The sequence below is a fragment of the Polypterus senegalus genome, chromosome 8 (genome assembly GCF_016835505.1).
Source record: "Polypterus senegalus isolate Bchr_013 chromosome 8, ASM1683550v1, whole genome shotgun sequence".
Classification (NCBI taxonomy): domain Eukaryota; kingdom Metazoa; phylum Chordata; class Cladistia; order Polypteriformes; family Polypteridae; genus Polypterus; species Polypterus senegalus.
The window spans coordinates 161009574-161036505 of NC_053161.1; the positions used below are offsets into that span (position 1 = coordinate 161009574).

The 26932-nt window shown below is 40.0% G+C and overlaps 2 protein-coding genes across 3 annotated transcripts in view; both read right to left on the reverse strand.

Moving 5' to 3' along the window:
• The window catches only part of LOC120533292 (zona pellucida sperm-binding protein 3-like), a 50802-nt gene extending 23984 nt beyond the window's left edge, over positions 1–26818 (reverse strand). The window contains exons 1-9 of one of the 2 annotated variants that reach the window (XM_039760119.1): positions 26415–26818; positions 25070–25188; positions 24826–24929; positions 24574–24748; positions 24380–24500; positions 24203–24294; positions 24008–24123; positions 23814–23936; positions 23567–23706 (exon numbers count right to left, since the gene is read on the reverse strand). In XM_039760119.1, the coding sequence (XP_039616053.1) occupies positions 23588–23706; positions 23814–23936; positions 24008–24123; positions 24203–24294; positions 24380–24500; positions 24574–24748; positions 24826–24929; positions 25070–25188; positions 26415–26771 (1326 nt within the window). In that variant the 5' untranslated portion in view covers positions 26772–26818 and the 3' untranslated portion in view covers positions 23567–23587. Of the gene's footprint in view, positions 1–23566; positions 23707–23813; positions 23937–24007; positions 24124–24202; positions 24295–24379; positions 24501–24573; positions 24749–24825; positions 24930–25069; positions 25189–26414 lie in introns of those variants that run through there. The other variant, XM_039760120.1, reaches the window with a different exon arrangement.
• Positions 1–26932, reverse strand: part of LOC120533295 (zona pellucida sperm-binding protein 3-like) — a 215011-nt gene that overhangs the window by 135208 nt on the left and 52871 nt on the right. The gene's annotated exons all lie outside the window — the stretch shown is intronic.

A 26932-nucleotide genomic window follows, 5' to 3' on the forward strand; every position in this document is an offset into this window, starting at 1 on the left:
CAAACCTCAACAGGGTTTTCTCCTTTTGAATTATTATATGGAAGACAACCCAGGGGGATTTTGGACATGTTAAAAGAGGGTTGGGAGGAGGAGGTACTCCCTACCTCAAATATTCTTGAATATATCGCGCAATTACGCGATAGACTAGAGAAAATCAGGCCTATCCTAAAAGAGAATTTAGAAAAAGCGCAAGCAGCACAGTCACGTTATTATAATAGAAACACCACCATTAGGAATTTGTCCCGGTGATCGTGTTATGGTATTAGTCCCAACATCCCATTATAAATTGTTAGCCCATTGGCAAGGACCTTATGAAATTAAAGAAAGAAAAGGTCTCGTCGACTATTTAGTTAAACAACCGAATCGTCGACCGAGTGAAAGAGTATATCATATTAACTTGCTGAAACCGTGGAAGGAAAGGGAACCCGACCCCTCCTCCGGACAGCCTAGTTCACTTTTTATGTCCTGTGCCAAACTTAATTTTGGTTCGATTTGACATCAGAAGAAAGACAAGATCTCGAAAAGGCTATCTTGTCTGTACCTGAGGTGGTGGATGAATTACCTGGACGTACTGCATTGATTGCGCATGATATTATTACGGACCCTGGAGTGATTGTCAGGGAGAGACCTTACAGACTCCCGGAGGCAAAGAAAGCGGAAGTAGAGTTGGAAATTAGACGAATGCTGGATTTAGGGGTTATCGAAGAAAGCTATAGCCCCTGGTCTAGTCCAATTGTTCTAGTTTCTAAACCCGATGGGTCTTGGAGGTTTTGTAATGACTTCCGACGACTCAATCAGGTCTCTAAGTTTGATGCGTATCCGATGCCACGAGTGGATGACCTGCTCGATCGACTAGGAAGCGCTCAATTCCTAACTACCCTTGACATGACAAAAGGGTATTGGCAAATTCCTTAACGGATTCTGCAAAAGAAAAACGCATTTAGCACTCCCAGTGGACATTGGCAGTACAGGGTCCTTCCATTTGGTTTGCACGGGGCGCCAGCTACTTTCCAACGTCTGGTAGACACACTGCTACGGCCCCACAATTCCTATTGTGCCGCCTACCTAGATGACGTCGTCATCTATTCCAGCACATGGAAGGATCATGTATGGCAGGTGAAAATGGTACTTTCCACACTAGCAGCAGCAGGGCTTCGTATTAATCCAAAGAAATGTTTCTTTGGATTGAGAGAAGCCAAATATTTGGGCTATCTGGTGGGGGGAGGTGTCGTGAAACCACAATGTCTTAAAATTGATGCCATCATAAATTGGCCCCGTCCGATAAAGAGGCGGCAAGTACAAGCATTTTTGGGATTAGCTGGTTACTATCGTCGCTTTGTGCCACATTTCTCAGAAATTGCTACGCCCTTATCTAATTTGACAAAGCGGGCACCTATAAAAGTGGTATGGGATGATACAGTAGATAAAGCATTTAGTGACTTAAAATTGGCCCTTACGTCAGCACCTGTTTTAAAATCTCCTGACTTTTCTCTTCCTTTTGTTCTCCAGACCGATGCATCGGCCACAGGACAGGGTGCCGTGTTGAGCCAATGTATCGATGGTGCTGAACACCCGTTATGTATCTGAGCCGGAAACTGCTGGACCGTGAGACGAAGTATGCTGCGGTGGAGCGTGAGGCCTTGGCGATTAAGTGGGCTATCACATCATTAAGGTACTACCTATTGGAGCGAGAGTTTACTCTGGTGACGGACCATGCCGCTTTACAGTGGATGTCCCTTCATCGGGAGTCAAATCCTCGCGTCACTAGGTGGTTTTTGGATCTTCAACCATACCGTTTTAGCATTACTTATCGCAGAGGTTCCTTGCAGGCCAATGCAGATGCTCTCTCCCGGGTTCACGACCTCTTGGTGCAGGTCGCCAAACCAGATGGGTCTGGGCTGAGGGGGGGGTCATGTCACACACGTGCGAGTTGGAGGCAGTCAAAGAACCTAAAGATGAGTGAAATCTCGCGAGACAAGGGTTTATCACGTGGTACTTACCTGAATCTCTTTCTATCCACAGAAAACCGGAAGACAAATAAAACATTTCCAAACTCACAAATCCAAAATGGCTGCGATGACGTCACTTCCGGTTTACATCTGATGACGTCACTTCCGGTTCCCACTCGATTACTCCAGTCTACTCCTGGTGACGTTGGTTCCGTGGTCCTGCCTCCAATCGTCACTTCCTGCCAACCACTTCCTCCCATCATTCCATCTGCTATATAAACGCCATTTTGTAACAGTATTTCATTCAATCATTCTTTTTATTGCTGTCTGGACGACAATATATGGGGATAAAACCCCAAATCTTTTTTTATTTGAAAGGACTCTTTATTCTATTACAATATATATATATATATATATATATATATATATATATATATATATATATATATATATATATATATATATATTTATATATGATAGCAATACTCATCACTCACAACAGTGACAAAACAAATACACTGACAATCATGTTATGTTTTTTTTTAAATGTTTCCTTTTCTATTTCATAACTTCTTTAACACACTACTTCTCTGCTACAAAGCGGGTATTTTTGATATATATATATATATATATATATATATATATATATATATATATATATATATATATATATATATATATATATATATATATATATATATATATATGTGTGTGTGAATGTATGTATGTATGTATGTCTTGTGGTAGATAGGCGGCGCTCTCGCTCCCCTGAACCCCTGTCCACGACTCCAGACACCAGGTAAAAGTCCAATACTTGACTTTATTTAAATGTCACAGTGCACAAAGCACCCTCTCCTCCAAAATACTCATAAACAAATCACTAATCACAATAATAACCAATCCTCCACTCCCAGACGCGTTCGCACCCTTCAACCCAGCTTGGCTCGCCGTCTGGGAGCTCCCACAGTCCTTTTATAACTCCTGACCCAGAAGTTTTCCTAAACCCCAGTCCATGTGACTCTCAATCACTTCCGGGTCAGGTACAAGTTCTTATCTTCACCCCTGAAGCACGTTATTCCTCTTGTCCTTTGTGCTTCCGGGGCATAGGGAAAATAGTCATTGTTCCTCCATGCAGCATCCCCTAGTGGCCCCATGGCATCCAGCAGGGCTGCGCATAAAAAATACATTGTCCATGATGCCCTGCTGGTCTTCTGGGGACCTCCAAACTGCAAGGAGGGCTCCACCTGGTGGCTTGGGGGTATTAACCGGGATAAATGGCCGGCCATCATCCTCCACAGTGTATATATATATGTATGTATATGCATGTATGTATGTGTATATCTATATACAGTATGTCTATGTGTGTGTGTGTGTGTATGTATGTGTGTATATATATGTGTATATACAGTATATGTTGATATGTGTATATATATTTGTGTATATGTGGATATGTATATATGTAGATATGTATATATGTACAGTATATGTATATATATATATGTTTATATGTGTGTGTATATATATATATATATAAATATATATATATATATATATATATATATATATATATATATATATGTATATATATATATGTGACAGCAACACTCATAACAGTGACAAAACAATTACATTGACAATCATGTTACGTTATTTTTAAAATGTTTCCTTTCCTTTTTCATAACTTCTTTAACACACTACTTCTCTGCTGTGAAGCGCGGGTATTTTGCTAGTGTATAATTGTCACTATATGTAGCATCTCTCTTTTTTTATTTTGTATTACACCTACAGTAGACATTGTGTTACAATCTTTGTATATCTGAACTTCTTACTTACATGCAGACATCTTCATTTTTCTACCCTGCATTTGTTTTCTTTGAGACTAAAATTAAGTTTTGGTTCTTTCGAAATCTAACAAGGCACAGTAACTTAATAAAATAAATGTTATTTTGCGATTGCTGGTACTGAGGCACCTTAGTCTCTATGTTTGTGAGGATTCACAATCTGAGGCTTTCCTGTCTAAAATTAAAAAGCTTATGAGCAGACATACTGTACAATATTCAAGGCAGCAAAATGTTACAGATCAAGTAATAAATTTGGGGAGGCCTTGCAGGAACTGTGAACAAATTACTTCTAAAACTGAAAGCCTCAGTAGTCTTACCTGTAGAAACAACACATCTAAGATGAACTGCACACCATTTCATATTGGGAATCTCAATAGCAGAAGAATAGAATATTCAGTTGTGTCTTGGAGTTCATGTACATTGGCATTTGTTCAGCCACATGAAGAGCTGATTACCATCATAGGGTCAAGAACACATTTCTCTATTATAAAAGAAAATCTTGAGATGAGACAACACTATTGCCAAGAGATTTTTTCAAGTCCCGCCCTCCTCTCAACCATTTCTGATTAACGGCCCACGCCCACGGCCCTCTCACATGTCATTCGTGTGAATACTTTCATCAGACACAGTTCCTGCACTCTCAGCTCTTATAAATGTTTATGTTTTCATTACTTTAATTTCCCAATAAAAGAAGACTTTTTGTGTCCAAATCTTATTGAAGAATTTCATCCCAAAGGGTTATCAACAGAAAACATGAGTACGTGGAAAATCCTAGCACCGAGAAATAATGAAGTCAAATGAAATAATGTGAAAATTGTTGATCGGTTAACACGGAAATAGACTATGCTGAAACAGTTGGTGGTGATGATGCAGAAGACAAAAACAATAACAATACAATATCACATAGAACAGTGGTTCTCAAACAGTGGGGAAAAGTAACAAAAAGGGGGGTGCGAAGATGTGAAAAAAAGAAAACAAGAATCAAATATATGAAAAATACATCTATTGAAACCAAAACAAATAAACTTAAACTACATTCTGATACTACAAAAATAAATACAGTGGAACCTCGGTTTGCGAGCATAATTTGTTCCGGAAACGTGCTCTCAATCCAAAACACTCGTATATCAAAGCGAATTTCCCCATAAGAAATAATGGAAATTCAGATGATTCGTTCCACAACCCAAAACTATTCATATATAAAGGATTAATACAAAATATAAAGTAAAATACATAATACAAATTTACCTGCAATTTACCTTTAAAAAGAATCATGGCTGGTGTGAGTTTCTAAACTCATGTGGAATTCCACCCAACGAGACGACACGCTGAAGAGTGTCCCAAAGCAATCGCAGTCTCCCAGCACTGTAGCAGTTCGCCGTATAAGCGCATCCAAAAAGATCAAGGAACATTATAAAGATCCCACTGCAATAAATAACAGCGCTGTTGCTGTTTCAAACTGAATAAACTGGTGTTTATTCAGCTGGTGTTAAAGTACTGAGACTCAGCTTCATGTTTGGGGAGCAAGATGAGGACTCGCACTTCACAGCGCACACACACAGTCACAATGTTGTAGTAAACAGAGAGAGGCGCTGGGCGAGTGAAAGAAGAAGAGAGAGAGAAGCGCTGTAAATAGTGAGAAGCGCTGAGCGAGCAAGATAAGGAGAGAGAGAGAAAAAGACGCACTGGGAGAGCGAGATAAGGAGAGAGAGAAAAAGATTCGATGAGTGAGCGAGCGAGCAAGATAAGGAGAGAGAGAGAAAAAGACGCACTGGGCGAGCGAGTGAGCGAGATAAGGAGAGAGAGAGTGAACCACCATCAGCTCAGTTGTGATCACATGACGCTCAGCAGACAAAGTGTACCCATACTACTCATATTGCAAGACATCGCTCGTTTATCAAGTCAAAATTTATAAAAAATTTTTGCTCATCTTGCAAAACACTCGTAAACCAAGTTACTCGTAAACCGAGGTTCCACTGTATAATAAGGTATAATAAAATATGCATGTATGATATATGTTTAATAAAAAAGAGCAAATTGGTATTAGTGGGCTCCTTTCAAAAAAACATTAGGAGGGTGCAATTAAAACTGTTATGAAAACACGGGTCGCAAATATTTATAGGTTGAGAAATGCTGACATAGAATATCTACAACCGTTAACACCGTCTGGTCTTCCACCGGCTCAGTTACTGTTGAAAGAAGACTGTATTGTAATGTTATTGTGTAATTTATGTCTGAGTGATGGGCTATGCAAAAGGACAAGATTAGTTTTTATTCAAAATTGGTCAAACAATTCTGACATGTAACATTTTATCAAATGACAAGAAAGGTAATGTAGTACATCTTCAGGGGATAACATTAGACACCAAAGGAGATCTTGATATGCCAATCACATTAAGATGTTTACAGTTTTCCGTTAAAATAACTTTTGCTGTGACAATTAAAAAATCACAGGGACAAGCATTCAAAAAAGTCGGTTTATTTGTTACAGGTAAAAAAATTAAATTCATTCATGGGCAGTTGTACAACACAGAATCAAAATTCAAACCAATATTGATAAAAATTTAATTCCAAATGTTTTTACTGACGTTTTACAGTAAAAGTGTAAGTTTAAAAAGTATTTCCGTGTTAACTTGAAAAGCCAAACAGAACAAAAATGTATAACGCAGCGAATACCTCTAACATAACATGAAAAATAATTTTCTTTCCAGTTGTTACATTTTACTGTTTTTTTAATATGGTTAATTACTCGCTGTAATGTTAAATAGTTTGTTATTTTCATTGGAGTTGTTACATATGCATAATAGAACTATCTGTTTAAATAGTACATCCACGAACAGGCTACTGCATAGTGCCCGCCTGGGGGTTGGCAAGCAAAGCGAGCAGGGGGCAGAGCCCCCTAGTATATAATAAAGGGATCTTTGTGTATTTAACTGCAGCAATAAGAAGTATTTTATTACTAATGAGCAGCCTCTCTCCATGCTTTTTCAGGTAAATGTCTGTGTGTGTACTCCTCCTAAACCAATAGTTTAAACGATAAGCCATTGACAAGTTACAACAGCAGGTGCCCAGCCCAGTCACTGTGCCACATCAGACACACACCACACCTCACTGATGGCTTTGGTGATTTGTCTGTGACATAAATTTTATTTTCTACCAAACAAGGTTGAAAAAATCTGTTTCAAAATTATGAATAAATAGCACCCACCTAATAAATGAATTCCTAAGTATGACATTAATATCTCCCCAAAATGAAGCTTTTGTACAAATAAAGATGAATCCTCTCTCAAATTTCTTTTACTTCTGTTCCTATTCTAAAATGTTTTGGATCGATTTATTTCTGTTACTGTCTATGACAAAATCCTTCTCACTATCTGTTGAATCATTGTTCTTTTTCAGTATGCAAATTTGAAGGCAAAATGTTAGAAAATGTAATAACTTTGCTTTACTTGCTTAGTAAATTTCATGTAAATAATTGTAAAATTCAGAATATTAGACTTTCTGTTACATATTTCTGTATGGACATTAACATGTCAGAAATAGCTTTAAACTTAAATAGAAAAAAACACTAAAGCAATTAAAACGTGCACGATTCTCTACGTCCATATTTCTTGTAATCATGTAGCTGTTGTTTCTCTTGTGTGTTATTTGCCTTCATCATTACATAGTTGTTAACTATATTATGGATAAACTGTTGTATTGATGTAATCTGATATCAACCTAAAAAAAACGCTGATGGCTTTGGAGGGCACACTTTATATCTGTCGAGTGTCAGATGGGCACTCCTAATTCTGTTCTTGATTCGGCTCCTACATTACATAGTTATGCTTAATTATTAGCATGCAGCTCACTTTTTGAGATAAAAAAACTGAGGACAAATGTTTAAAAAAAACATACCAGCAAATAATAGTGTTTTACAAAAAAAAATTACATCCTTTCATTAATCCGTTAACTTTAACAAGGAAGATACTGTGACTTTAAATCATGAGATTATGAAGGTCATATTGCAACTAAAAAATGAAAATCCTTGATGCCTTTTTCATCAATATGATGTACTTAAAAAAGGTGTACGTATGTCGCAAAGTAAAAAAAAAAAAAATAACATTACAAAGTTCACAGACGCATGTTACATTTCATTTCACTCTCTCTCTCTGTTTGATTGGGGTTAAAATTTTCAGGTGACGAATATTCTTTCTAGACACTATACAATTCAAAAGTTCCTATCTTTTTCGGTAAGAAGTCCACTTACAGATGGAAATACTGTAAACTCACAAGTGCAATTCAAATCTGATGAGTGACATGTAAAACTTTAGACATGCGCAGTACAAATCGGACATTGTCAAAAAAACTCCATTTTAGTAAGCAGAGAATGCAGGAGAGAGGCAAATCGGGCACATCATAGACATAGAATATCTAGACGCCTCATGACCAGCAGAAATGTACGTCAACGTTGCTGCCATATTGCAAGTGGCACTGCTGTGGATTGAAGGAATGGATGAGATGTCTCACACATGTTCTGCTTGGGATTGTACAAACCGCTGTACTCTCCAAACCAGATCCCGGGAGATAACATTTCATAGGTAAGGCTGAACAATTGTTTTGGTTATATTTGGCCATTAGAAAATCCTGTTTTATAATCTTAACTTTAGCTAGGCCCGGCTAAGCAAGCAAAGCTATGCATTTATGTGCTCAAGTGAGCCTGCAAACAACATTTTGGCAAAACGTATTTAGTCACTACCTATGTAGATTGTTAGCTGTTAACAGCTAAAAAGTTGTCCTGTGACGTGTGCCGTGTTGGTTTGGTAACAGATGCTGTACCGGTATCATATGATCAAAGCTACCACTTGCTCACATTCAAAAATAAAGGAGGTTTGATGATTCCTTCTGAGGGTACAGTCAAGGTGGTCAAAGTAGCTGAGCGTGTTATCCGACAGTCGATATTAGGGCAAGCTGTCAGTGTATCTTTGATCAATCTGTTTGTTCCGGCTGAGATTGGTTCAGATGATGTGTTTCTTCTCAAGGAGCACATTGAGGAAACACAGTTTGAAATTGACAACCATCATTTTATATTCATGTCTTTAGTTGTGTCTGTCTTCCACAAACTAAGGCTGCACCATATTGCCAGACTGAATACTCTCAAATTACAGGATCTGAGTGAGCAAGAGGAGTGTAAGTCTATAGGAGATCAGTGAGGTAGGGGGGAACTTTAAATATTAAGATATTATTTTGTATTTTGTATTTTAAGCTGTAGTGAACAGGGAGCCAGTAAAGTTGAGAGAGAATAGGTGTAATATGTTCAGTGGATTTAGAACAGCAGGTTATTATCCTGGCAGCAGAATTTTGAAGAAGTTGTAAGCGATGGATATGTTTTTGTGGGATGCCAGATAGAATAGCATTACAGTAATCTATAAGTGAGGTGACTCAGGCATTAACCAATACTTCAGTACTGTGTTGCGTAAGAACAGGATGAAGTCTAGAAATGTTTCGGAGATGGAAGAAGGCAGCCCGAGAAATGTTACTTATATCGGAGGAATTATTTAATAATAATAATTATTATTATTTAATAATTGCCATTATTAGTGTAAAGTATTAATTGATACAAATAATTGCATTTAAATGATTTGCAAAAATCTGTTGTATGTAAATGATACTGTTTTAAACGTTATCGTTTTTTGATCAGAAAACCCGGTTTCCACGTCTACCTGTATTACTTTAAATGGTACTTTTGCCACTCGCAATAAGGCTGATGCTTTGACGTAACGTGTCGACTGGGCAACACAATGAATGCGGCGTCTATCTATATAAAGTATGTCTATGGAGCACATGGCGTAACAGTACATTTCTGCGAATGCGTGTGTATAGTCATGAAAATGCAGCATTTCTCCCAGAAAATTGTTGCAATTACAAATGTTTTGGTATACACATGTTTATTTCCTTTATGTGCATTGAAACAACACAAAAAAAAAACAGTGAAAAAAAGCCAAATCTAACATCGTGTCACACAGAACTTCAAAAATAAGCCAGACATAACTATTGGCACATTTTCAAAATTGTGGGTAAATCGTTTTATTTCACGCATATGATAATCGTTTGAACTCACCTGTGGCAAGAAACAGGTGCTGGCAATATAGCAATCACACCTGAAGCCATTTAAAATGGAGAAAAATTGACTCAGCCTTTCTGTTGTGTGTCTGAGTGTGCCACACTAAGCATGGAGAACAGAGAGAAGATCAGAGAATTGTCTGAGGACTTGAGAACAACAATTGTGGAAAAATATCGACAATCTCATGGCTAAAAGTCCATCTCCAGAGATCTTCATGTTCCTTTATCCACTGTGCACAACATAATCAAGAAGTTCACAACAGATAGCACTGTAGCTAATCTACCTAGATTTGGTTGGAATAGAAAAATTGATAAACGACTGCAATAAAGAATAGTCCGAATGGTGGATAAACAGACCCCAATCAACTTCAAAACATATTCAAGCTGTTCTGCAGACACAGGGTGCAAAAGTGTCAGCTCGAACTATCTGTCGACATCTGAACAAAATGAAACGCTATGGCAGGAGAGCAAGGAGGACCCCACTGCTGACACAGAAATATAAAAAAGCAAGGCTGGAGTTTGCCAAAATGTACTTGAGGAAGCCAAAATCCTTCTGGGCGAACGTCTTGTGGACAGATGAAACCAAGGTAGAGCTTTTTGGTAAAGCTCATCATTCTACTGTTTACAGAAAACGGAATGAGGCCTATGAAGAAAAGAACACAGTACCTACAGTCAAACATAGTGGAGGTTCTAAGATGTTTGGAGATGTTTTGCTGCCTCTGGCACTGGATGCTTTGACTGTGTGCAAAGCATCATGAAATCTGAAGACTACCAAAAGATATTGGGGTGCAATGTAGGGCCCAGTGTCAGAAAGCTGGGTCTGTGTCAGAGGTCATGGGTGTTCCAGCAGGACAATCACCCCAAACATGCCTCTAAAAGCACCCAGAAATGGTTGAAGACAAAGCGTTGGAGAATTCTGAAGAGGCCAGCAATGATTCCGGATCTAAATCCCATTGAACACTTATGGAGAGATCTCAAAATTGCTGTTGGGAGAAGGCGCCCTTCAAATCTGAGAGACCTTGAACAGTTTGCAAAAGAAGAGTCGTCGGAAATTCCAATTGAGAGGTTTAACAATCTTTTTGATGGTTATAGAAAGCTCTTGATTTCAGTTTTTTTTTCAAAGGGCGTGCAACCAAATATTAAGTTAAGGGTGCTAATAATTTTGTCCAGCCCGGATAGATACTCTAAAGGGTGCTAACAGAACTAACCTCTCTCTCTCTCATTCCTTCTAGAGTACGAAGCAGAAGCAGAAAATGGCCGACGGTGTAACTCGCGTTGAAATCGTAGTTGAAGAACTCCAGGCACTCGACGAACAGATTCAGAAACGCTTGTACCAACGGAGATAACTTAGAGAAGCCCCGTCTGCTGGATAAACCGTCCTCACCATCTGTAACCGGCAAAACATCAACCCCGCGTTGTACCGACCTCACCCCAGCTCTAGGAGCGAGCCGCTGATGACCTCGTGGATTTCAGCTATGCAGGCGGGGGTTCAAGGCCAGAGCACCTCCATCGGCACAGGCGAGCATCCTATCTCAGAACCTGTTTGACCCTCTCCGCGTCTCCAGTTCGCCTTCAGCCCCTGGTGATGTATAGTGGTAGGTGATTCTATTGTTAGAAACCTTAATGTCGCATGCCCTAATGCAAAATCGTTTGTTTCTTGTTTTCCCGGTGCTCGTGTCCGAGATGTAATGAGACGTCGCCAGCAGTCTACGAAACACAAGGAGAGGGCAGTTGGAGCAATCGTTTGCATGCGGCGTAAACGATATAAGGCACCGACAATCAGAAATCCTGAAGGCTGACTTGCAGCTTTGATTAAAGACACGAAGGAGAGGACCCCATCGGCAAAGATCTTAGTTTCGGGTCCACTACCTCTCGTCAGAGGATCCAACTAGTACTACAGTCGTCTGCTAGGATTGAACAACTGGCTACAGGGTTTCTGCAAGAAGAAGGATGTCGGTTTCATCAACAATTGGAATCTCTTTTGGAAAGGCGCGTCTCTTCAAGCGTGATGGCCTGCATCCGAACAGTTTCGCCCGGGTCCTCTCCGAAAACATATCAAGGTAATTCGTTTTCTTGACTATCTATCTCTGCTCTTAACCCCTTCCGAAATGATACTGTTGTGCTAGGACATGATAAGTGTTTAATAGAGTCTTCCGTTAAAGTGCACACATTAATACTGTAATAAGCAATCTCAATGCACGTAGAAAATCTAGGAAATACGGCATAAACTCCAATAATCTAATTAAAATTACTATTTTAGAGGAACAATGTATTAAAACTATAAAACAGATCACAGATTAAACAAAAATACACACAGAGCGCTAATAAAATAATTTAGTTCCTATTCCAAATATCAATAACGCATATAGTTCATCTCTGCACCTCGAAACATTAAATATGGCACTATTAAATGTTAGAGCTTTAACTAACAAAACGTTTTTATCAACGATCTTATTAGTGATAAAAATAGATTTTATTGCACTAAGTGAAACATGGCTTAATTCAGACGGCAGCTGTTTTAATCGAATCTGCCTCCGGATTACAGTTTTACTCGTGCAGACCGCCAGGGAAAAGGGGCGGATTGGCTAACATTTACTCGAGCCATTAAAATGTAAAGATGTCAGTTTTGGTAAGTTCAAGTCCTTTGAGTATCTCGCCGTTGTTATTCATGGAGATTCTCAAGTTCTAGTATTATCCGTGTATAGACCTCCTAAATTAACGTCTTTTTGAGGAATTCTCTGACTTAATGTCAATTTTAATTACTAACTATGACACACTCCTAATAGTTGGGACTTTAATTTTCATATAGATAATCAGTGTGATCTAAAAGTAAAAGAATTTATGAACCTCCTGGATTCTTTTGATTTGAGACAACTCATAAATCAGCCTACACATAAAGCAGGTCATACGTTAGACTTAGTGATTACTAAAGGACTGAAAGTTGATATAAAACAGATCATTGATATTGGTCTATCAGACCATTTTCTTCTACTTTTAATATAGAAATAATGATAAAAACACTCATGAGAAGCATATTGTTAAAAACGCTTCTTTGACTCGCAGCAGCTTTAAAACTTACAAACATTTTAAGCAATCAGTCCGTTTATAGTGCCAGCTATAATAGCGAGGATAATGTAAATAGTAAGGTGGAAAGATTTAATACTAAAGTGAGAGCTGCTGTTGACATAGTTGCACCTGAAAAGACAGTGAAAAAATCTTCTAGCATTGTTATACCATGGAAGACCCAAAGAGTGTCTGATTTAAAGAGAACATGCCGTAGAGCTGAGCGTCAATGGAGGAAGACTAAACTTACTATCCACCATGAAATATTAAAAGTCAAAATAACAGAATACAATAACACTGTCCGTCTTGAGAGCGCTGCTATTTCTCTAAGATTATAAATAACAATGCTAGTAATCCCAGAGTCTTATTTTCTACAATTGATCGCCTACTAAACCCAGGTAACTCAAAGGAATGCCTCCTAAGTGCTTCCAGTGAAACCTGTGAGGCTATCGCTGTATTTTTCAATCAAAAAATTAATGATATTAGAAATAACATAGTATATCTCCCAACACTAAGGATCCTCCTAAACCCCAGCATCCTGTTATAAACAAATTAAACTCTTTCACTAGGATAGATTTACCTGATTTACAAAAATAATATCTCAATTAAAACCTCCACCTGCTCCTTGACCCAATACCAACAAGGTTTTTCAAAGAAGTATCAGGCTGCTAATTGATAATGTTCTGACATAGTAAATTGTCATTAGATACGGGGTCTTCCCAGACTGTCTTAAGACTGCTGTAGTTAAACCCCTACTTAAGAAACATAATCTTGACCCTCGCTCTTGAAAATTTTAGACCCATCTCTAACCTGCCTTCTTAAGTAAAGTTCTGAGAAGGCAGTCATTATGCAGTTAAATGACCACCTAAATAAACATGCTATTCTTGATAAATTTCAGTCAGGTTTTAGAACAAATCACAGCACAGAAACTGCACTCGTTAAAGTAGTAAATGATTTGCGGTAAATGCAGACAGAGGCCATTTATCTGTTCTCATCCTCTTAGATCTGAGTGCTGCATTTGACACCATTGATCACAATATTCTTAGAAATCGCCTTAGTCAATGGGTGGGCCTCTCTGGCAGTGTCTTAAATTGGTTTGAATCCTACCTGACAGGGAGAAAATTTTTGTTAGTTGTGGTAATTACAACTCAAGACACATGATATCCAATATGGTGTTCCACAAGGCTCTATCCTGGGTCCGCTGTTATTCTCAATCTACATGCTTCCGTTAGGTCAGATTATCTCAGGGCACAACGTGAGCTACCACAGCTATGCTGATGACACACAGCTGTACTTATCAATAGCACCTGATGACCCTGATTCTATTGATTCACTAACACAATGTCTGACTTGTATCTCAGAATGGATGAATAGTAATTTTCTCAAGTTAAATAAAGAGAAAACTGAAATCTTAGTGATTCAGCAATAATGGATACAATGAGGCTATTAGAAATAAACTGGATACATTAGGATTAAAAGTCAAGATGGAGGTAAAAAGCTTCCGGGTAATTGTTGACTGTAATCTGAATTTTAAATCACATATTAATCAGATCATTAGGACAGCATTTTTCACTTAAGAAACATAAGTAAAGTTAGACCTCTTATATCACTGAAAGATGCTGAGAAATTAGTTCACGTTTGTTTTCAGTCGACTAGATTACTGTAACACACTCCTCTCAGGACTACCCAAAAAAGACATAAATCGTTTGCAACGAGTGCAGAATGCAGCTGCTAGAATCCTAACTAGGAAAAGAAAATCGAACACATTTCTCCAGTTTTAATGTCACTACACTGGTTACCTGTGTCATTCAGGATTGACTTTAAAATTCTGCTTATGGTTTATAAAGCCTTAAATAATCTCGATCCATCTTTTACACTGTGTGCACAATTATTAGGCAAGTGAGTATTTTGACCATATCATCATTTTTAATGCGTATATTCCAACTCCAAGCTGTATTAACTTGAATGCTTATTGGATTTAAGCACGTCAGGTGATGTGTATTTGTGTAATGAGGGAGGGTGTGGCCTAAGGAGATCAACACCTATATCAAGGTGTGCAGAATTATTAGGCAGCTAGTTTTCCTCGGGCAAAACGGGCCAAAAAGAGATTTAACTGACTCTGAAAAGTCAAAAATTGTAAAAGTCTTTCAGAGGGATGCAGCACTTTTGGAATTGCTAAGATATTGGTGTGTGATCACAGAACCATCAAACATTTTGTTGCAAATAGTCAACAGGGTCGCAAGAAACGTATTGAGAACAAAAGACGCAAATTAGCTGCCAAAGATTTGAGAAGAATCAAACGTGAAGCTACAAGGAACCCATTATCCTCCAGTACTTTCCATTTACAGAGCTGCAACCTACCTGGAGTGCCCAGAAGTACAAGGTGTTCAGTGCTCAAAGACATGGCCAAGGTAAGGAGGGCTGAAACCCAACCACCACTGAACAAGAAACATAAGTTGAAACGTCAAAACTGGGCCAAGAAATATCTGAAGACAGATTTTTTTCAAAGGTTTTATGGACTGATGAGATGAGAGTGACTCTTGATGGACCAGATGGATGGACCTGTGGATCAGTAATGGGCACAGAGCTCCACTCCAACGTGGAGGTGGGGTACTGGTATGAGCTGGTATTTTTAAAGATGAGCTAGTTGGACCTTTTGCATTGAAGATGAACTCAAAATCAACTCCCAAACCTACTGCCAGTTTTCGAAGACACTTTCTTCAAACAGTGATACAGGAAAAAGACCATGATTTTTATGCAGGCCAATGCTCCATCACTTGCATCAAAGTTCTCCACTGCGAGGCCAGCCAGTAAAGGCCTTAAAGATGAAGGAATAATGACATGGCCCCCTTCCTCATCTGACCTAAACCCTATCGAGAATTTGTGGGCACTTCTTAAACGCTAGATTTACGGGGGAGAAAAACAATACACCTCTCTGAAGAGTGTCTGGTAGGCTGTAGTCACTGCTCCACAAAAAGCTGATCGTCAACAGATCAAGAAACTGACAGACTCCATGAATGGAAAGGCTTATGACTGTTATTGGAAAGAAGGGTGGCTATATTGGTCATTGATTGATTGATTGATTTTTTGAAATGTCAGAGATGTTTATTTGTAAATTTTGAGGTGTTTGTTTATTATTCTCACTATAACAGATGAAAATAAACAAGTGAGATGGGAAAATTTTCATTTTCCATTAGTTGCATAATAAATCTGCACACTAATAGTTGCCTAATAATTTGTAGCACATATGTATTCCCCTGAGGATGTTCACACTCACATTTCCGTTGTGAAACATTCAGGTTTCAGGTTTATTAATATTTTGGATTGACTGATAGCACTGTGTTTGTTCCATATTAAAATTAATCCTCAAAAATACAACTTGCCTAATAATTGTGCACTCCCTGTATATCGGAATGTTTGACACCTTATATTCCAAATCGTAACCTCAGATCCTCAAATGAGTGTCTCCTTAGAATTCCAAGAACAAAACTTAAAAGAAGTGGTGAGGTGGCCTTCTGCTGTTACGCACCTAAAATCTGGAATAGCCTGCCAATAAGAATTCGCCAGGCTGATACAGTAGAGCACTTTAAAACACTGCTGAAAACACATTACTTTAACATGGTCTTTCTATAACTTCGATTTAACTTAACTTAACTTAATCCTAATACTCTATATGTTCAATTTCCTCATAATAACTATTCATGGTGGCTCTAAAATCCGTACTGACCCCTACTCTCTTTCTGTTTCTTTTTCCGGTTTCTTTGTGGTGGTGGCCTGCGCCACCTCCACCTACTCAAAGCTTCATGAGGCTCCAACAATGATGGATGGATTAAAAGGCAGAATTCTACATGACCATCATCATCATCAAGTCCCTCCGTGAGAACCCTATATCCAAAGAGGACTGTTTCATTTATGTTAGGTAAAATGCCCAGAGGGGACTGGGCGGTCTCATGGTCTGGAATCCCTACAGATTTTATTTTTTTCTCCACCCATCGGGAGTTTTTTTTTGTTTGTTTTTTCTGTCCCCCCTGGCCATTGGAACTTACTCTTATTCGATGTTAATTCATATTAATTTATTTTGTTTTCTAATTGTGTCTTTTATTTTTCTATTCGTTATTATGTAAAGCACTTTGAGCTACTGTTTGTATGAAAATGTGCTATATAAATAAATGTTGTTGTTGTATTCACAGCTTAGTAAAGCCCATTGAGTCAATTTTTGGCAAGACATAAGGGTTGTCGCCTTGTCATATGAGCTTCACCTGTGACTAATAATGGATCAATTAGGTCTCAGTTGTGTATAAAAAGAAGCCCAGTACACTAGACCTTCACTTCAACTGCAACTGGACCTCTGCAAACATGCCTAAGATTCACCCTGAGACTAAGGTGTTGATTATCAAGAGGCTGAAGACCAAATCCACTGCTGATGTGGCAAACACATTGAATGTGTGTCAGCGTCAAGTTCAGTGGATAAAAAAAGATATGAAGAGACTGGAGATGATTTTGACAAGCCCAGGTCAGAAAGACCCCGCAAGACAACTGCTCGAGAGGACCGTTTGTTGGCTCGAAAATCTAAGGCCAGCTTATTTTCCACTGCAGCAGAGCTCCACCAGACCTGGTCACCTGAAGTCCCTGTGTCAACCTGAACAGTTTGTCGGATTCTGTCTCGAAATGGCCTCCATGGTCGAATCAGTGCCCATAAGCCAGCCCTAAACAAAAGACAATTGAAAAACGGTGTGGCATTTGCCAAGGCCCACAGCCTGCTAAAATGATGGACGCTTTAAAAGTGGCAGAAGGTGGAGTTTTCAGATGAATCTTCTGTTGAATTACACCACAGTCACTGCAAATATTGCAGGAGACCTACTGGAACCCGCATGGAGCCGAAATTTACCCAGAAAACAGTGAAGTTTGGTGGAGGCAAAATTAGGGTCTGGGGTTACATCCAGTATGGGGGTTTGCGAGGGATCTGCAGGGTGGAAGGCAACATCAATAGTCTAAAATACCAAGAAATCTTAGCTACCTCTTATATTCCCAACCATAAAAAAGGCCAAATTTCGCAGCAGGATGGTGCTCCATTGCATACTTCCATCTCCACATCAAAGTTCCTTAAAGCGAAGAAGATCAAGATGCTTCAGGATTGGCCACCCAGTCACCAGACATGAACATCATTGGGCATATGTGGGGTAGGATGAAAGAGGAAGCATGGAAGACGAAACCAAAGAATATTGATGAACTCTGGGAGGCATGCAAGACTGTTTTCTTTGCTCTACCTGATGACTTCATCAATAAATTGTATGAATCCTTGCCAAACCGCATGGATGCTGTCCTTCAAGCTCATGGAAGTCATACAAGATATTAAATTTGGATCTCACAGCACCACTACTTAATTTGCTGACAAATTTTTGGATTTGCAGTAAAGTTGTTCATTTTCTGTACAGGCGACAAAACTTTGTCTCGCCCAAATTTGACCTTTCTGTCTTGATTAAATGATAAATCTTTTTTCAGTGAAACTAATTTATTTCCGTGCATTAAACATCATTTTGGAGGGCTTTAGCTTTTCATAGGAGCTATTTCTAACACCAATTGATTAATTAAAACTCAGGTTAATAGCAGGAGTTTCTACAAAAGAGAAGCGACAATACTTTTGTCAGGGACTATAGTATCATAAATTACACTGGCTGCTACACACTGAAATCAAATGTATGCTTTTATTCTAAAATAGTAAGAATAAGAACAGTTTACTTCTCAAAAGTGAGTCACGCAGGATTGAACTCATGACATTCTGATTACTAGTCAGCAGCTGATACCATTACACTACTGTGGCAATTGTAGTAAATGTGTGTCGATGTGGCATGCTAAGGCGGCTTTTTTTCTGCAGTTATATTTTTGAATAAAATTATACTTGTTCTGTTATATCTGTACCTTTTGTGAAAGTGTTTCTTTGATATTTGGACTTCAGGCTTCATACATTATATAGTTTATGCCTACATTTACTACTACAATATGAAAAATGATTCTGTTTTAAAAATGTGTTTACATGGATTACTGTAGAAACGGAACACACGTGAAATGCGTGTATTCCAAATAATAATCTATTATTTCCACTCTAAAACTCCACTTCACTCCCAGATAATCAATCAAGCCATGAGCTGAGATAAGTTTGTGCACCTTCTAAGTCGGTGGGGGATGGAATAGCCGGCAACTTTGAGCTTTTCTTTATCAGCACATTTAGAGGACAAAGGACGCTGGCGGAGAGGTGAGAACGGTTTTAAGAAGCAATTTAAGGTGGGACGGATCGGAGTTTTATCGTCGGCTCTGGTAATTCTAGTGTTAAAGTCCTCTGAGACAAGCCAATTCCAAACAGCCATACCTCAGAGCAATGGGGAAAATAGACCATCTTAACACCTGCCCCCCAAACCATATGTTAAACATCCTGGCTTCCTTGCAGGGCTGTTGAAAGACTTTAGCAGAGAAATACTTGCCAAACTGGTTTAAGACACATCCCCCCCAAATCCTGTCGTAAAATTACAAAAAGACTTTGTCGTAAACAAGGGGGGCAAACACGAATGCCTCTCAGCAAGATAACACTAAATTACATTGCTTTGCCTAAATTATAAAGACCTACAAAACATTTATCAAGTTATATGTAAAATCTTTTATCACAACTGTTCGAAAATACGTTTCCATGTCATCCATCCCCCTAAGACACGGGTGTCGAACTCCAGTCCTGGAGGGCCGCAGTGGCTGCAGGTTTTCATTTTAACCATCTTCTTAATTAGTGACCAGATTTTTCTGCTAATTAACTTTTTGCTTTAGTCTTAACTTGATTCAGACCCCTTAGTTGTCTCTTTTTCCTTAATTAGCAGCCAAACAGTAATGAGACACGAAAGCCGCTGCCACAGGACCAGCTCCACCTGTGCCCATCGCACAATATCTGAAAATAAATTAAGGTGAAGGTCTCTGTAAGGCTGAACTCTCAGTTCACCAAAGGATGTTGACAGTGTTCTTAAAAAAAACAGAAAATCAACAGTTTGGGAAATGTCTGCTGTGGCAGATTGAGAGCAGCAACAAGTCATTGAATTAAATAACAGGTTTGATTAACAGCAAGAATCAGCTTCTCCTTAAGAGACTGATTGGAGTAAAATTGATGGCAGTTTGCAGCCCCGATTTAGCTGGTCAGCTGTTGGCTCATTTCACGTCTCATTTCTGTTTAGCTGCTATTTAAGGAATAAACAAATCAATTCAAAGGACCGAATCCTTAAAAACAGGGCTATTAAAATAAAAAGAAAAGAATTAGCAGTGAAAACTGGTCATTGTTTAGGAAAAAAGGTTAGAATGCAAACCTGCAGCTACTGAGGCCCACAAGGCCTGGAGTTCGACACCCCTGCCCTAAGATAACTGAGGGGACAGAGACTGAGCAGTCTCCAACCCTACCACCGCGGCCGCCCATGCCTCTTATTCCGCCAGCTGGGTCCTGGTTTCTCTCAGCTGTGTTTTGACCACAGACCAGTTAGTGATTGATCTATACTGTACACCAGGGGTGCTCAAGACTTTGATTGCAATTGATTGGTAGATCACAAAGGTAGTGCAGGTAGATCGCGTTGCATTCAAAAAAGGTTTTTTTAAACTTTAGTCTATCATATATCCTTCCTATAGTATTTGCCACTTGATTGACATACAGGGCAGCCGGTCTGAGATCTCTTTTCCTCTAACACACTGGTCATCCCACACGCACGATCAAATGCGCAAGCTACTGCAAAACTCTGGCTAAGTGATCTAGTTAGCCTTCCAATTTATATCGACTAAAGAAGGGATTTAAAAAAAAAATTGTTTGGGGAGGGTATGGGCTGGATGTGGAATTGGAAGAGGATTTTTTGTCTCACAATGTCACAATCGAAGTGCGTTTGTCTGATCTGTCCATCTATCATTGCTATTCCAATGAAGTAAAACGTGGAAAGGCACTTTTGAACTGTTCATGAAAACTCAGAAACTGACTTCCTTCCGAAAAGCGATCCAAGAAAGGAGAGGGAATTCAAAATCGCAGTTAATCGGACAGCCGTCATTTTGCACTCAGGTGGATTCAAAAGCAAAGGCAGACAAACTGAAGCATCGTTCCGGGTGAGTCACTCGATCAATAAGCATAAGAAGTCCATCAAAGATGGAGAGATAATAAGAGGCCTTTGTTGAGACAGATCGCTAGGGTGAAATTCCTGCTGAGATTTTAAGACCCCTGGCCGGAGAAAAAGGAGTTTCTCCTCGTCATTAAGCATACAGAGAACAAGCAACTTAATAACGATCAATGGCCGCTAGATTTGGCATTTTTTCCCTGATCTGACCAACATGTTCAAGGAGTTTAATTTACAGCTGCAAGGAAGAGAGAAAACCATGGTCAATATGATTAGCTCAGTTAATGCTTTCAAACAAAAAAAGCAACATCTGTCCTCAAAGCTGCAGCGCCTTGATTTAGGGAACATCCAAAACCTCACGTCAGAGCTGGAGATGCAATGGAAGGCGTGTGCGCAATGTGACAGCATACGCTACATTGAAAACTAGATTGAAAACTGCCTGTCAGACTTTGACAGACAGTTTCAAGACTCAGCTTTACTTGAGCCAATTGCTACATTTAAGTGCTATCCATTTAGGGAAGAAGTTGAGGGTGATTCACTTGCATCAGAAATTGCAACACTGTTTCAACTAAAACTCTTGTACAGTTGAGGAAGAGATTGACACTACAGGATGACATTCAGCTGAAGTCTGGGCTCATGGATAGTTTTGGAACTAAGAGGAAAAGTACCCAAACATGAGAAACTGTGCGACCTCCTTGACTGCATTATTTGGCTGTATTTTTGCAAGTCAGCCTTTTCCCTCATGATTAAATAATCCAAATCCTGTAGTGACCATAAATGTATTGAATGCTTATTGTGCTGTAAAGGTACAACATATTTATAAAGTATACTTGGTATCTATAATTTTTAATGTAGGTAGATCATTTCATCCTGGTCATTTTAAAAGTAGCTTGCAAGCCAAAAAATGTGTGGGCACCCCTGCAGATCACCCATTACCCTTCTTATGCATTGCACCAGTTGTGCCTGCATTATCTTGTATATAAATGTCTGTGTGGAAGACTGTCCAGCCTGAAAGTGAGAGGCTACAGCATGAAGCTCAAAGAAAATGACTGTCGCCAAAGTGAAACCACTGCCGCCAATACATGAGACGAGTACATTGGAAAAATGAAACCTCCGAGGAGACAAACTCGCTTAACTGCTAATACACAAGCAAGGAGAGCACAGTGGCACAATGAAACCACCAAAAGAACCTTGTGTAGCCGCTACTGCAATTGTAGTGCCAGAAACCATGGTTTCTAGGAGCCTGGGCTTTTACAGCTTGTTTAACAAAAGGCCCTGTGCATACTGCTAGAGAAACTGAAGGCCGATTTGCGTACGCCTTGGCTGAATACTTCTGGGATCAACTGGATTATGATATACTGGCACTCAAAAGTAAACAATTCCAGATTTTTGCCGTTTTATGACAACAAACTGTCTTATCACACTGTAGACATGCATACTGCAAGTTAAATTAAGCCATACAAAGGGAATAGTGTTCATTTACTGTATTAGGAGTAACGACACCACATAGTTGCATTCATCATCCTGGGTCATCTGCTGGTCTTTAAATTCGACATTGTTACAAATTTGAGCACATCTACATACAATACCAAGAGAGCACACTTAAAAGCGACAGCAAGTGTAAAATTCCCAAAAAAAATTAAGGCAGCAGGCTACTGTGGATCCCCCCAAAAACAGTTAATTTGATTCTGGGCGAAATCAAAACCTGTAGCCACAGTGAAGCCTCAGACTAAAAGTTGGGTGTGGAAGGACCACAAATCAAAGTTTTGCCGTTTCTCTGGTGCAAAACTGTTTGGCCATTAGAGAACATCTTAATCCCCTTCCCAGTGTTAATCCATTTTTGGGGGGGATTAAGACATTCACAGCAATGCCACTTTCTCCAATCTGAGGAGGATCATTAACACCTCCTGGTACAATCTTGTCAAACGTAAGCCTTTTACTCCATAGAGTCCTGGTGCTTTCCATTTTGCTATAGAGGTTGGAAGACATGGATGCTAGCGACCCAAGATGAAAACTGGACTCCTTCAGTGCCATGTCAATTCAGAGAGTACTTTTGACTTTACCTGCATTAAGGAAAAACGACAGTTACAGCACAAGTGACAAGTTGCTCAGAGTCCCAAAGGAGGCAATGTGTCAAATACTAAGGGTGACCTGACTCACAGGATCCTCAGTGGACGACATCACAAGCTGGAGCAGGCCAAGAGGTTGCTAATGTAGCACTTGGACATTTCTAGAGGATGAAACTAGACCACATCCACTTTGGGTTGCCACATGAGATCCTCAAGTAGGTTTGTTGTGTGGCATTCTGTACCAGTGCAGGGTCCTAAGCCTAAGCCAAAAATAGGCAAACCAAGTCTAAACCTCCAACATTAGATCATGTGATACAGACCAGTCAGTCCCCTCCATCTAGAATGGGATTCAGGAAGATCATGCAACAGGTATAGATGCAGGCCCTCACACAAAAAAAACCCACACAAGATACAGTGGACAATGATTCAAGCATTACAATTTATTGCTTGGTATTAGCAGTTCCATTTGCTTTGCTGTAGACTAAGAATAGTACAGCCACACAGGAGACAGCCAGGACACCCACAACTGCTCCAAGGATGGAAGCTTGGAATTGGGATCCTGCATGCAGAAAAGCAAAGATTAGGAATGAAGAAACTATAAACCCACTCCAACTCTTGCCATGTCACATTGTGTCAATGTATGCTATACTCCTTAATCCAAGTTACCTGGAGAGGCTTTATCTTGCTGGCCAGACAGGGCCTGCGATAAAGACAAAGGAGAGACCTGCTCCAGAAAAACAGGGCCCACAGAAATGGTCTTGTCCCATCCAGCTGGTGCACTCCATTCACCTGCAAAACACAATTGCAGTTTGTGTATCCAAGGCTGGACACTGCAGAAGTCTGCTAGTGAGGTCACTTACTTGCTCTCCTGGGTCTATATCTGGGGGCACCAGAGCCCCTCCTGAAGGGAGGGGGGTTGGCACAGTTTGTGTCACAGCAGCTACAGACACCATCGTTCCCATCCACTGAGCTCCACCTGCAAGCACAATCAATCATCAAAACCTGCCAGCTTATTAGCCAGACTGGCAAGGAGAAGGGCACACCTGTATACTCACTGGCTCAGTGCAGAGTTGTATGAACAATCCTTATTCAAAGGATCAACATCAGCGGATGCCAAAGTCACCTTCAGACGGCAGGTAATAAAGATCTAAAAGTAGACATGCAAGAGACTACAGTCACACCTGGGAGCTTCAATGGGATTCCTCCAAAGGAGATGCAAGGAAAGGACTTACTGAACTAGTAGTCAGGCCATAAAACCTGAAGGCATCCAGCTGGAACTGGATTACAGACTGGGCAACTCTGGGGAACACAAACTGGGAATTGGAGCCTGTCAGTTGGCTGTCTAAGAAACACCTGCAATACAAAAGAGGGACCATAGCATTGTGTTTCCAGACCAAAATCTAGTCAGACTATTGCTCACACCCACCCATTATTCCCAATGAAGGTGTAGGCTGGGACCGATGCATTGGACGCAGGAGTGGCCACACAGCTGTCCACAAAGACACGGAGAGGCACATGGTTAGAGTTGTCCACAGATGCTTGAAGGTTAACAAGGTCTCCTAGGAAGAAGGTGTTGGACGGACTCGGCCCACTCCAGTCACCTACAGACAGTTGGGAATGTTAAGGGGTTACAACCACATTTAGCAGTACAGTTGGAATGTTTTAGGTATACACCTACTGCTCATTATAACCAGCGAGAAGCCCAGAATATCCTCATCAGATATTGTGGAGGTGTAGGGAACCCAAGTGGGGTTTAGAGCATTGCTGCTGACATTGTGGAGCCTGCATTGGGAGAAGTTAGCATTACTACAAGAGTCTGTCCTACTTCAAATCTGCATCAACAACATTACTATACTCTAGGCCCAGTGCCACAACTAACATGGAACCAACTTCACTTGTACCTCAGTTATGTCATCTCTCACCTGTTGTAGTGGCATTCAATCTGAACCACAGCTGGATTTGTCCTCACAATGGGAAGACCATTAATTGGAGAAGGATTGTAGTCAAGGGAGAAGCTGTACACTATCTCGGCACCCTGCATCTAAGGAGAAGATGCAACAGTTTAGTTGCCAAGTAGCTTTTAAAAAAAAAAAAGTCAGTTAACACATCCAAGTAAATGCTATTACACAGAAGTGAAGCAAAGCCACACTGGATTCTATAGATGCCACTTTTATTGATCTAGAACAAAAAGATTCTACAATTTAAACAGATCAATGCTTTAATCACGATGTTGGATTGAAGAATTCACTCAAACACCTGAAAGGTTATGGACTGCAGGCCAAAGAGCCACCTACAATACTTTGCTAAGTCCACCTCTAAACCTGAAACGGCCAATAACCAAAGAATGCTTCATAAAATGGATAAAGAGTAACTTGCTAAAAATTAGACCTGACCTGTAAGGTTTTTAACCCACCCCTACATTTCACATGTACTGAATTAGATTTACAATATGCTGACAAGTAATTACGTTGAGAAAATTGATGGTCCCTCTATTGCATGAGCAGAATTTAAGTTTACCATCTTGCATATTCAAGCTGGAGCTTCCTTTATTAAAAAAAAAAAAGGAAAAAAACCCAACACCTGCTGTCCAACCTGGTACTCATTGTGTTTCAAACCACAAACCTAAAATGTTAACTTGCCTTTTTTAGCAAAAGTTCGAGACAGGGACCTGCAAACACCTTAAACTAACCCAACTGATTCTTCGGAAGGAAAAAAAAAAAAAAAAAACACAAAGAGTTAAGCCAGCAGTGTAAGCTTTAAACTCAAAAGGTGCTACATTCCCCACCCCAGAGGGAAAAAACCCTCAATCCATTCCAAACCCTTATCACCATGTCCAGACTTTAGGGCTGCATATCTGGGCCGCCATTTAATCCAGAAAAAACACAAAGTTTAAAATGCTGGATCACCATACTGCACAAGCCCGATCTGTCAACATCCACCGTCTCTAATCAAGCACATGTGCCCATACAGCTCGACTGGGTATACTACACTAGGGATGAATGATTAACAAGGTCAGAGCACAATGCAGTGCTTCACTGTTCGAGTCTAATTACCTTCAATCCCAAATCATACGGGCAAACAGTCCGCTGTGAAACTCCCCATCTCACGAGATGGACTGGGGACCAAGATTTCATTAACGCGGGTCTGACAAGTTCACTTTAGTTTCAAAGCATTAAACACCAACATAAGATAACGTGTGTGGTTTGGCCTTGGCTTTTGAGATAGTGTAGATATTAGGAAGAGTGGGAGCGCTTTAAATCAACTCACCTCCACGGTGCTCCCACAGCCCTGCAGTGGCGCTTCAATAACAAAGGGCTGAGCACCGGCCGGACTGGTGACTCCACATCCACCCATCGAAAGATCAGAGGGCTGCACCGGCTTTTGGATGCCCAGCAAGTCCGGACTGATGGTGACGATCACCTCACTGTCGGTGCACTGAGCGGTTACGGTCTGCGGAGCGCCAGCTCTCGGCTCAATAGGGTTAGCATAAAGCACGACCGCGGGCTTCTGCTGCTTTGCAATAACGTGCCGTCCTTTAAAACGGGGCTGAGCAAAAGCATCGCAGAGAAAAAAAAGCAGCAGAAGCAACACCACGGCTATCTGACCCTTGTCTTTACACCACATTTTGGAAATAACAAAGGGAAAAATCAGCAAAGCACAGTAAAGTTTGATGCCCAGCGCATTCTTTTTATACACGAATGAAGGCGGTCGGCTGATTAAAGTTAGTAACACGTGCCGAGAAAAAGATTACCAATCAGATACCAATCGCGCTTGAAATAAACAAT